Genomic DNA, 12331 nt, shown 5'->3' with positions numbered 1-12331 from the left:
GGGTCTCGCTGGGGCCCAGCGGGTGGCCGCCTCTACAGACTCCTCCCAGAGACCCCGCCCTCCCCAAATCAGAGTCCAGACCACACCCGGGGATTCACACTGGTTTATTGCGGGGGCCTTGCCAGGCTGAGGACTGTTCATGCACAGGCGATCATGCGTGCGGGGTGAGGCTAGGGACTGGGGGACGCCTCGGGCAGGGGGTCACTGGCAGGTGTTGTAGATCTGGACCTGCAAGTTGATGGCCTGAAGCACACTGCGCATCCTGGCCTCCAGCCCGTCCAGCTGAGCCGCTTTGCCCTCCAGCGCCCGCTCGTTCTCCTCATAAGTGCCTTCCAGCTCTGGCAGAGACGGGTCTCAGGTGAAGGGTCCTTCTCCCAGAGCCCCACCTTTCTGGGGCCCACCCACCCCCATTCTCACCTTGCAACCGCTGCAGCTTGTCTTGAGCGGCCTGCAACAAGCCCCGAGCCTCGTCCCGAAGTTGCTCTGCCCGCGCCTGCGCAGCCAGCACACCCTGGGCCTTGCGCTCAGCCAGGGCCCTCACTGTCTGGTACTGGTCCCCCAGAGGGCCCTGCAGCAGCTGTGGATATAGAGGCCGGGGGCTGGGTGGTGGCCCAGTGGAGGCCCAGCCTCTAACCCCAGCCCTTCCAGCTGGCTCTGCCTCAACCCACCTGTTCAGCTTCCCGGGCACGATCCTGGGCGCTGCCAGCCGTTTCTTCGGCACTCGAGGCTGCCAGGCTATTCCCGGCTCGCTTCAGTTTCAGAGCCTCCAGGAGACCATCCAGTTGCTGAGCCCGCTCACCTGCGGAGCTCAGTGCCTGCTCGGCACCTGCCATCCTCTCCTGCACCTGCCGTGGGTGGGCCCAGGATTAAAGGGGTTTATGCAGTGTGCTCCTAACCTGGCCCCACTGGTGTCCAGGGAGGCCACACCTGGTGTAGGGTCTGCTCTGTGTCCTGTGTGTCAACCACTGCCCCCTGGATGGCACCCTGAGCAGCACCCTGTGCCCGCTGGGCCTCCTCCAGGGCCGCCTGGACTGTCTCTGCCTTCTGTTTCTCACCCTCAGCCCGGCTCCTGGGGAAGAGAGGGAGTCAGAGCCTGCCAGGATCAGGATCAGGTGTCAAGGAAGGGGTGGCGGGGGGCGGGCGGCGGGGTCCAAGGTTGGGGATCAGACCGTGCCCGCCGCGCGTCGTTCAGGAGCTGCTCTGCCCGGCGCACATCTCCCACAGTGCGCGCCAGGATCGTGTCCACATCTGCCAGGCTCCGGACCCGCTCTGCGATCTCACCCGCCAGCTGCTGGATCTGCTCAGGCGATGCTGGGATGGAGAGTTCTAGCACCCGGGTGGCCACCATCTCAATGCTGTCAGGGTCAGCCCCCTCCTCTGTGGGGACACAGGCAAGGGCTTAAGGTCAGAGCGTGGGCACAGGGACACAACCTGGGGGTATGGACTCAGAGACCACACATGGGGTATGGATTTGCTAGCAGGCAGACGGATGTAACCACAAGGACAGGACTCTACATGGGACACAGATTTGGGGTCGTGGACTTTGGGATGACATAAAGGCAGGGCTCAGGGTCCACACATCCTGAGTCCCTGCCCATTGGTAGTCCTAAACACAGGTACTGTGTGGGCTCTGACTCAAGTATGAACACAGACACAAGGGAAACACCACGGGGCCTGGGCCACAGGGAGGCTCACGGCTGAGGAAGTCCTTCACATTCTGGATAAGTTGCCGCAGTTCCTGGTTGGCCTGCTCCACCTGGCCCCTGGACGCATTAGCCTTGTCCAGGGCTGCCTGGGCCCGCTGCTGGGCCTCGCCTGCCTGTCGACGGGTTTCAGCTACCTGGCTGAGGATGCCACCACCTTCTGCCAATGCCCGCTGCAGCTCTGCCTGTGTGTGGCGGGCCCGACCCAGCGCCAGGTCCGCCATGGCTGCTGCCCCACTGCAGCTCAGGCCCCCACAGCGGGGCTGCCCCTCCTCATCCCGGCAACCGGCACCCCCACAGGGGCTCGTAGCACAGGGCGCGTCTCCTGGGGACCCACACACCTGCCAGGCACAGAACAAGTCAGGGCTGGGGGAAGGAACAGCCACACCCATATGTCCCACCCCACACCGAGCCTTACCAGTTCGTTGATGCCTGTCAGACTCAGGGCGTGGGTACGGGCAGAGAGCTCGCCCAGGGCCCGCTGGTTGGCCACATGCCTGCGGTTGAAGTCGTCCCTCCGGGCACTCATCAGGGCCTCTGTCCGGTGCCGGGTGTCTGCTGAGCTGCTCACAGGGCTTGGTACTATCAGGGCTGACATGTTGGCACGGCGTTCTGCCTCTGCAGACAGGCTGTGGGCCTGGCGGATGCTGTCATAGGCACCTGAGTTGGGCAGAGGCGGGCAGTCAGCGGAAGATCCACCCTGAGCCACCTGCCTCAGGGGTCACCAACTCACCCAGGAAGTTTGAATGCTTGAGCAGGTCCAGATGCTGGTCAAGCTGCCGCAGCGTGAGATTAAGTGCAAGCCCATCTCGCTCTAGACTGCTCAGTGCGTGGTTGGCGTTGAAATTGTCATCCTGCACGTCTGTAAGCTCAGCCTCCAGCCGGGTCAGGCGCTCCGTGGCCTCCCCGATTTCGCGCCTGTGTGAAGTGATACAGACTTCAGCCCTGGCACGTTGGGCCCCTGCCCCATCCCACCACGCATCCTCGGGCTCGTCCGCACCGCAGCTCCTCTGTGGCCTCCACGAGCTGCGCGGTGGAGGCGGCAGAGGCGTTTCGGGCGCCCACGATGCCCTGCACAGTGCCCAGCTTCTCCTGCAAGTGCCGGAAGCTGCTGTCAAAGGCACCCAGCACACCCGTCTGCTGCAGTTCCTGGGTCCACTGCTCCAGGCGCCGTGTGCGGGCCGCCAGATCCTGCACCACACGGTCCCAGTCCCCAAAGCACGCGTGGCAGGGATGGCAGGCAGGAAAGACTCCCGAGAAGCCACGGGCACACTGGTCACAGCGCACACCAGACACGCCAGGGCGGCAGCTGCAGTGGCCCGTGGAACGGTGACACTGAGGTGTATCTATCCCACGAGGGTCACAGTCACAGGCTGCGGGCAGAAGACAGGCCACAGAGTTAGGGTGCCAGTGGGGCATCCTGGGAAGCACCCCCCCATCCACTCTGGCCCCTCTAGCCCCCTCACCGCGGCACTGCAACCCAGGGTCTCCCCAGTGGAGCTCCTGGCACTCAGAACAGGTCCGCCCGCCGAAACCAGCACGGCAGTGGCACTGGCCTGTGAACTAGAGTGGGAACAGGCAGAGGCCAATCAGGGGCAGAGCTCTAGAGACAGGAGGCAGGCAGCTGGCCCCGCCCACCCAGAGAGCCACAGGAAGTGCCCTACCTCATTGCAGCTGGGGCCTCTGGCTCGGCTTGGGTGGCAGGCACAGGGCTGGCAGCCACGGCCACTGGTGAGGTTCCAGAAGTTGGGGGCACAGCGGTCACAGCTCAGGCCCTGGACGTTGGGGAGGCATGGGCACTGCCCACTGCTTGGGTCACAGTGGCAGCGGTCAGTGGACGGGCACTGCCGGGGATCTGTGCCCAGCAGGTTGCAGGTACAGCCTGTGCCAGCCGAGATGGGGACACCAGTCAAGGGGCATGCACCAGTCAAGGGGAGCCCTGCCCGGCAGTCCCCCCCATCCCCACACTCACGGTGACAGCTCTGCCGGGCAGCCTGCCCATGGAAGCCAGGCTTGCAGTGGGCACAGCGCGGCCCCTCCGTGTGGTGTAAGCAGCGCAGGCATTGCCCCGAGCGGGGGTCACAGGCATCCGGGTCCGTGGGGTCAATGTTCCCACTGCACTCACATGGTTGGCACCCGCCGCCTGGCCTTGATGGGTCCCCAAAGTGCCCGGGGGCACAAGCTTCGCATCGCAGCCCTGCCCACAGTCGGGGGGGGGGGGGATGGCGTGAGTGCTCAGCCCAGCTGCTCCACCCTGGTCCCGCGCCTGCACCTCCCCACTCACCTGTGTAGCCTGCCCGGCAGTGGCACATGACCTGCTGCGAGTACCCATCCCTGTGGCAGGAAGTAGCAAAGTGCCGCCGGCTCCCAGGGCCTTCGGGGCAGGGGCAGGGCCGGCACTGGCCCCCGTAGGGCAGCCGGGGGTCCCCATGGAAGCCAGCAATGCACCTGCAGGCAGGAGAGGGAAACGCTGCATCCTCCCTGAGTGGCGTGCCTACCCACCCGCTCGTCCACAGCTGCTCCAGACTCACCGTTCACAGTGCTCACCCCCGGTGTGGTCCCGGCAGCCCAGGCAAGCGCCAGTGTGGGGGTCGCACTCATCTGCGTGCCCGTGGCAGATACAGGGCCGGCAGCTCGGGAACCCCCACTGGCCCCGTTGGCAGCGGTCGCAGCGAAGCCCAAATGCACCAGCTCGGCAGGGGCACTGCCCACTGGTGGCGTCACACAGGCCGCTGAGCGCCCCCTCGGGGCTGCACTGGCAGGCTGGGGGCAAGGCGGAGACTGAGCCAGGGAGGGGCTTTGAGGGGAAGCTGGGTGAGGTCAGAGTGGAAAGTCAGGGGATGGAAGAGTAGGTCAAGTGATCAGGGCTGAGCATGTGGGGTCCGAAGCCAGAATGAGAAGAAGGAAGAAGTAGCGCCAGAAAAAGGAGGAAGGACGGTAGTGGGGCGGGGGGCGGACAATCGGAGGGATGAGGCCGGTGAATACCTTGACAACCCGTGGGGCCAAAGCCATAGTAGCCAGGGGCACAGAGGTCACAGCGGCGCCCCACCACTGCGGGTTTGCACTGGCACTGACCGCCATCGGGGTTGCACTCAGAGCTCAGGGAGCCCTGCGGGTCACACTGACAGGCTGCGGGCAGAAGGAACAGGGCAAGTCAGGCTGAGCCCCCACACTTCCGCACCCCCAGCCACACCACATACACTCACGCAGGGCTCCATTGTAGAGCAGCGTGGACAGGCTGATGAGGAGGGGGGCACAGGCCTCGGAGGGAAGGGGCTTGCTGGGCATCAGACCCTCCTCGTGGCAGCGGTAGCGTTCAAAGGTGGCCCGGCGCTCCAGAGAGGCCGCGTCACCCCCACTAAACATCTCCAGCACCAGGACACGGGGTAGCAACACCAGCTTGAGAGATGAGCAACGAAGAGTGAGGTTCAGAGCCTGGACCTCGTGGGATCACTAAGCTTGGTGCCCCCCCAGACCTGCCTCTTCCATCCCCGGCCCCGTCTATCCGGCCACCACTACAGGACACAGCCCACGGGCCCCACCATCTTGGTAGGTGTGGAGAGAGGGAGGTGTTCACCGAGTCAATGAGTAGGCTGGGTCCAGAATAGGGGGCCTCAGGCTGCGCACTTCCTCCTGTTCGCACCAGCTTGAGATGTAGCTTGTAGGAGATGCCAGGCTCCAAGCAGACAGGTCTGGGAAACACCATGTGCCTGGGTAGGGGAGGACGGGTATGGGGGTTACCCATGGTTCCCATATGCATCATCTTGGGCCTCCCCACGCCACACCCAGCAACCAAGCCACTGGCCAAGAAACAGACTGCGCTGGGCCACAGACAGCTGACAGCCAGGCAGAGAATCTGTACAGAAGATTCCCATTAATATGCCTTCACTGGGATCATCGCCTGTGCTGAAAATACTCCATATGGCCTTGCAACCCCACAGCATTTACCTGGCACAAATATTCAGTTCAGTTCAGTCGCTCAGTTGTGCCCTACACTTTGCAACCCCAAGGACTGCAGCATGCCACGCTTCCCTGTCCATAACCAACTCCCAGAGCTTGCTCAAACTCATATCCATCGAGTCAGTGATGCCGTCCAACCATCTCGTCCTCGGTCATCTCCTTCTCCTCCCGCCTTCAGTCTTTCCCAGTGTCAGGGTTTTTTCCAATGAATTGGTTCTTTGCATCAGGTGGCCAAAGTATTGGACTTTTAGCTTCAGCATCAGTCCTTAATACTTTCCAGTTTTCCCTCCATGTCCTTTTTTCGCTTCCTCCAACCTCCACCTCCACCCTTCAACCATGTCTCCTCTTCACCAAGACTGCATCACCTCCCCCTGCCCCAGATCATTCCCAGCAGCTTCCAAACCCACCCTAGGGGTCTTCTTTGAGCCTCCCTGAAAAAATCTTTACTCAAGATTCAAGTCTCCCTCAGTTGCTGCTCTGTCTTTGTTCTCCAGCCCAACACAGCCCTAAAATGTAACCGTGGTCACTGTGTCCACTCTTTAAGCCTCCCACTCCCAGGGAGTTGTGCCCCAACACCCAGTGCAGTCGGCTTGTCCCAAGGTCACCGGTGACCTCCCTGTAGCCAAACCCAGTGGCTACTTCTCTATTCTTGTCTGCTGAGGCGTCCAGCAGCATGCAGTGAGAACAGTACGCCTTCCTTTCTCAGACACTCTTCTCAGTTTCTGGGACCTTGTCCAGACTCCTGACTTCTCCCCATCCCCCAGCTGTTCCCTCTCTACTGGGTTCTAACACTAGAGTACCCCAAAGCTTGGTTCTGCTCCTCCTTCCTTTTTCTGGTCATTTAATTGAGAACCACCTGTTTATAGACAAGTCTTACATCTCCAACGTGAGCCCTCCAGTAATTCCAGACACACAAGTCCAACTACCCCCTGGCCTTGTCCCCTCATGTCTCAGCATCTCAGAAGTGCTCCCCGCTAGGCCTCCATCTCAGAAAAAAGCCACGCCATCCAGACGCCCAAGCCCCAAACCCTGGAGTCACCTTTCCACATTTTCTCCCTTTCCTACATGTCTAAGCCGTCAGCTCTGCCACCAGAACCCTATGGAAACTTCTGCTCCTTACCACCTCAACTGCTACCTGTGTCCAGCCTGCTGTCACTCGGCTAACTCAGTAACTTCCATCAGAGCTCCCAGCTTCCTCCTGGGTCCTTTAGGTCTATCCTCCACTGGGAAACTAGAGGAGTCTTTCTTAAATGTAAAGTTGCCAAAATGTCTATAGTGGTACAGCCAGGCTCACTATGCTATTCTCTCTGCTTCTATATATTTTTATTTTTACATGATAAAAAGTTTAAAAGAAAGTGATTTTAAAAAAGGATCCATGAAACAAATACGAACTCCCCAATATAATAAAAACCTTAATCAGGCCAGTTACATCTCTGCTGAGAGCACTCTGACACCCTCCCAAGCCCCTATCTTGACACTGAATGGGCTCCCCTTAATTCCTGCCTTGGCTTCTGGAACTTGGACCCCTGAAGGAGCAGGCCTGGTTCTCTCTACTTCCTTCCTCTGATCCGCACCATGCCCAGCAGCATCAGCAAATAGCACCCAGGAGGAGCAGGTGTTTGAAGGAACAGATGAATAAGCAGTGGGTCTTCCACGTGCCCTGCAGGGAGCTGAGGGCTGACCCACAACCCACCCCCCCACAGTGGGAGGTGCTCCCACTAGTGTGCTCACCTGGTGCCTGGCCGCAGGGTCCCTGGGATGTGGTCATCTTGGGGCAGCACGTGCCCACATGGGCTGTGAGCAGACACAGGCCCTGGACGCTGCACAGTCAGCTCCATCTCTGCCCACTGCTCTGGCACCTGGGGGGGGCATGGGATGATGGAGGAGGTGCTCCCACGTGCAGAGGGTCAGCTCTGGGTCAGGTGTCGCAGGGTCTGACCTGGGGCTCCAAGCGCAGCAGCACATCATAGTCCATGGCTCTCGGTACAGAGGCCACCGCGAACTCCAGCACCTGGCCTTCCCGCAGCCTAACAAAGCCCGGGCCGGTCCAAGATGGAGTGTCCCCAGGGGTTGCCAGACGCTCCACCACGTCGAGTACCTGGGAGGCAATGCAGCCAGGGGAGGGGAGGTCTTCTGCCACAGCCTGTCCCCAGGCCCCAGCTCTCCAGTGGAGGCTCTGCTCAAAGCAGACACCCTCCCTCCACCAGGCGCCACCCATAACCCAGCCTCTCCATCCACAGTGCCATCCATGCCCTGCCCCCCAACAGTGCCCCCCCTTACCTGCCCCCGGGCTTCCTCAGCCTCCCAAGTTAGGTGGTCAAGGAAGGGCCGGAAGTAACCAGGCTGCACCTGTTCGCAGCGTCGCCCCACCATGTGCTGGCGGCAGCGGCACTGACCCGTGGCCTCGTTGCACCTGGGGAACAGGTGGTTACTCCAGAGGGATCCGCCATCCTGCCCGGGATCCTTTCCCCACCCACCCAGGGCCCCTTTTACAGCACTCACTGGGGATCCAAGGCACCACCGATGTCACAGTCACATGGACGGCAGCCAAGCAGGTCGTGGCTCAGCCCCCAGTGGCCAGGCTGCGGGACAAGAGGTTGCTGAGGACCCGAAACAGATTCCCCTCTCTGCCCAGCAGAGAGTCTAATGATGACTCTCAGCCTCTATACTCCTTGGGGAAGTACACTCCCCAGACCACTGGCTCCCACCCTTGGCCTCTCACCCAGGTTCAGGCCCTAAGCCCTCAGCACCCACCCAGGGGGGCATGGACACCACCTCCAGCCCTGTGCTCTGAGGACAAGCACAGAACTCCGGGCCCCTCCAGTCGTACCAGGCAGCGGTTGCAGCCCTGGCCGGTCACCAGACGCTTGCAGAAACAGGCTCCACTGTTGCGGTCACAAGGGGTGCCCCCCGGCACTGTGCCCCGTGGGTCACACTGACATCCTGCAGGGAAGGAGACCCATCAGCATTGTGGGGAGCTGGGGCAGTGCTCGTGTCTGGCTGAGTCAAGGGTAAGAGGTCCAGGGTCAAGGTCAGGACTGGAGTCACGACTGGGAAACACATACGCTGGCAGCCCAGGGGGTTGCTGGCGCTGAGCCCAAAGAAGCCGTCGCGGCACTGCTGGCAGCGAGAGCCCACCACGTGTTCTTTGCAGCGACACTGGCCCGAGACCAGCCCCAGTGCAGGGTCATCGTGGGGATCACAGCGGCCCCCGTCTTGGGAACCCATGGGGTCACAGTCACAGGCTGGGGGCACAAAGAAGTGCAGGGTTACCCTAGGCCAATGAGCCCAGCACCAGTCAAGTCTCAAGCCCCACCCTAGATTCCCAGTCTGGCTCCACCCGCCCCCCACCCTCCACCCCAAATCTCTGCAACTTGGCCATAGTCTGGCACATCCTCTGCTCCTAACCCGGGGACAGCCTTCCTGCTCCAGGGTTCAGTTCCCGCCTTACAGCGGCACACAGCAGGGTCGCGCAGGTCCTTGGTCGGGTCCCGGTAGAAGAAGGGCCGGCAGAGCTCACACTGGCGCCCGGCTGTGTTGTGCTGACACCCATCACAGACGCCTCCGCTCACATTGCCGGATGCCAGGTATATGGCCATGTCGAAGTGACAGCTGTGGGCATGCCCGTGGCACTCACACTCTTGGGAGAGGGGAGGGAGGAGAGGGCAAAGGTCACTGGAGGGACCGTACCCCGAGAGGAAGGGACTTAGGCGCCCCCAGTGCCACCTTAGGTCCCTGCCTCCAGCCAGAATTTGTGGGTGGGGGTTCGGCTTTCTACAGGGCCCCTCATCAGAGCGGACTGTTGAGAAGGGTTGAAGGAGTCCCCGGGGGCATCAAGACCAGGAAGAAAAGTGAAAGTCTTAGCTGTTCAGTCCTTTCCGACTCTTTGCGACCCCATGGACTGTAGCCCATGAGGCTCCCTTGCCCATGGAATTCTCCAGGTAAGAAAACAGCAGTGGGTTGCTATTTCCTTCTCTAAGGGATCTTCCTGACCCAGGGTCAAACCAAACCCAGGTCTCCTGCATCGCAGACAGTTTCTTTAACCATCTGAGCCACCAATCAAGCCCCCTTCACAAATCTTTTTTTTTCTGGCCACGTCTCATGGCTTGCAGGATCTTAGTTCCCTGACCAGGGACTGAATGCAGGCCCTGGCAGTGAAAGTGCTAAGTCCTAACCACCAGGCCACCAGGGAATTCCTTCCAGATACCCTTCAGATGCAATCTAGGTGTTAGGGACTTAACCAACCAGCCCTAGGTTGTACCCAGGGCACAGCCAGGCCACAGAGTTTTGGGGCAGTGGGGGCTGGGGTCTCACTCACTCTTGCAGGCATGACTGTGGCGGTCCTCAGCTGGGTGCCAGGGCAAGTCGTGATAGAAATCCTGACACTGCTCACAGTTAAGGCCGCGAGTGTTGTGTTTGCAGACGCAGGCCCCATGAACCTAGTCAGGTGGGCAGACGAGTGGTCAGTACGGCCCACCCGGGCCCGCCCCTGCCCACAGCCCAGCTCCAGCCAGCTGAAGGTCCTCACCATGCCCTCAGCGTGGGCTGGTGCCCCCGGGGCGGGCGCACACTGTGAGGCATGTCCGTAGCAGAAGCAGTTGCCACGCACGACCAGCTCGTAGAGGGCGTAATAGTACTTCTCGCGGATCTCCCGCCGGGGGTCAAGCAGGTTGTCCCCCAGTGTGTGTAGCCGTGTCAGGTTTACCCGTAAGTTGGTGATCTTCAGCAGGTCTAAGCAGAGGGAAGAAGATTGGGAACCCACAGGCCCAGTCAGTTCTTGCTGGCCCACGGCCAACCGGGGGGCTGAAGCTGCCAAGGTCACCTTGGGAGACCTCCTGTCTCTGGCTGTATGAGCTAAACTGGACTTGGCACCTGCCCTAGGAAACACCCAAAATAGCTCCTGAGGCCCCAAATAGTCAGCAGCCGGACGCTGGGACTGTGCCAGGCTCAGAGAAGGGAGCACTCACTCTGGATCCGTGGGCTGTAGGGGTCTGGAATGGGGATGGCAGGGTCCAGCACCCGATAGATGACCTGGGAGGGCATTGAGGCACTGCAGACGCTGGCCCTGTGTCCCAGGGCGCGCCCACCAGGCCCCCTCTCTGCCCCAAGCCCAGAGCCCAGCCCTCACCTCGCCCTCAGTGGATGGCTCAATCTCTGAGTAGCGGGACTCACAGACGACATCGTCCCAGTGCCGCGGGGGGGCTAGCGGGACTCCAGGGAAGTCTGCCGCACAGTCATAGGAGAAATAGCGGTACACGTGCCAGGTGCGTCCGAAGTCAGCCGAGCGCTCCACCAGCATGGCAGCGGGGCGAAATGTCTGGGTGGGGAGCGCAGCTCATCAGTGGGCACCAGGACCCAAGTCCAGCCCAGGCCTGTCAAGAACCCCGTCCAGCTGGGGCCTGCTGTCAAGCAGCTCATGGAGAGGTAGGGGTGACCAGAGGGAGCCAAGAAAGAATCGGGAAGGAAAGCCACCCCTAGTGGGGGAGTCAGGGGCCCCAGGGAGATAGCGCCTGACCCAGCCTGGGATTGGGGCAGCATGTACACAGGCCTGGAGGTGGGAGGCATCAGAAGCTGTGGGAGGTGAAAGGGCCTCCTATTGAGCCAGGGCACAGCGTATGAGTACAGAGAGGCTGGGCTGAAGATCTGGGACTCTGTTCACGGGCATTGGGGAGCCAAGCAGGGTGCTTCAAGCAGGCTCCCAGACATGCGGGCACCTTGAAGGTCATAATAAGGTGCGTGAAATGGAACTCAGCCTCCAAGTCCAGCTGGATGGTGACCGCGGGGACACCTGAGGCAGGAGTCAGAGGTCAGGGCCTTGAGGCTACTTGGTGGGCAGCCCTGGGTAGCTCCCCCCATACCCTACCCACAGCCTCACCATTCTCTGACTGCCACCAGGCTGCCCGGCGCTGTGGTGCGAAACTGGTAACTACATTCTGGATGCGATGGCTGTTTGGGTTGTCTCTGGCAGAGAAGGGGCGCCGGGAGTCACACAGAAAGCATTTCTTCTCATCCTGGGTCGGGTCAGGGTCAGGGTCAATGTCTCAGCCGCTGCTAGTCCCTCCTGACTCGGCCCCCCCACCTCCACCCCAGTCCCACCTGCAGGTGACTGACGATGCAGTAGGGCTGGGGGCCGTGCAGACCACAGGTGGATGAGGCGGTCAGTCTGTCAGCGCGGCCCACCAGCAGGTCGCCTGTGGCAGGGTAGCAGCTTCCCCGAGAACAGCTTGGCACATCCGGGGCTGGGGCCTGGGCCAGGGCAGTGACCAGCACTGGGAACAGGGGGTCAGCCGGTTCTGCTACACTACCCCACCCTCCGTAGCCCCTGACCCAGCTCCCCAGGACCCACCATCACATCCCATCCCCGCCAGGCCTTCACCAGGCCCTCTCACCGCTCAGCAGCAGGCCCAGCTGAAGCTGCCAGGGCCCAGGCTGTCCCGGCAGGTCCCTCCCTCGTCCCCCTGCTGAGACCCACTCCATCCTGAAGAGGAGAGGAAGAGGATGAGGGGGGATGAGTGGTCTGGGGCCCGTGCCCTCCTATCCCCTCCCTTGGGGTCCCGTGTTGACTCTGCCTGTGTGGGTCCTTGGCAGATTCCCCACTCGGTCCTCTGTTGGTCCAGCGGTCCCTCCACTAGCTCGGAGTCCAGCGACTTTCAGCAAAGTTGGGAAGT

The 12331-nt window shown here is 61.6% G+C and overlaps 1 protein-coding gene across 2 annotated transcripts; it reads right to left on the bottom strand.

Annotated features, from left to right (window-relative positions):
* Positions 1–89: 89 nt before the first annotated feature.
* LOC110152304 (laminin subunit beta-2) lies at positions 90–12329 on the bottom strand. Of its 2 annotated transcripts, XM_020915954.2 has the most exons (33): positions 12233–12329; positions 12053–12141; positions 11760–11932; positions 11539–11674; positions 11378–11451; positions 10792–10980; positions 10631–10694; positions 10192–10394; positions 9982–10102; positions 9115–9303; positions 8729–8908; positions 8494–8606; positions 8166–8245; positions 7944–8076; positions 7603–7761; positions 7395–7522; positions 5281–5413; positions 4910–5102; positions 4689–4832; positions 4235–4466; positions 3988–4151; positions 3676–3900; positions 3368–3585; positions 3170–3266; positions 2704–3076; positions 2437–2621; positions 2122–2363; positions 1696–2044; positions 1170–1377; positions 928–1069; positions 669–845; positions 418–577; positions 90–338 (listed from the first exon to the last, which is right to left on the bottom strand). In XM_020915954.2, the coding sequence occupies exons 2-33, from the start codon at positions 12138–12140 to the stop codon at positions 202–204; spliced, it is 5409 nt and encodes a 1802-aa protein (XP_020771613.2). In that variant the 5' UTR covers position 12141; positions 12233–12329; the 3' UTR covers positions 90–201. The 2 variants fall into 2 exon arrangements, with proteins under 2 accessions (XP_020771613.2, XP_020771614.2); XM_020915955.2 differs by having other exon boundaries at positions 12053–12311.
* Positions 12330–12331: the final 2 nt, after the last annotated feature.

Source organism: Odocoileus virginianus, chromosome 26 (genome assembly GCF_023699985.2).
Source record: "Odocoileus virginianus isolate 20LAN1187 ecotype Illinois chromosome 26, Ovbor_1.2, whole genome shotgun sequence".
NCBI lineage: Eukaryota > Metazoa > Chordata > Mammalia > Artiodactyla > Cervidae > Odocoileus > Odocoileus virginianus.
Note: the sequence above shows the minus strand (reverse complement) of the source record. Positions and strands in the feature narration are given on the sequence as shown.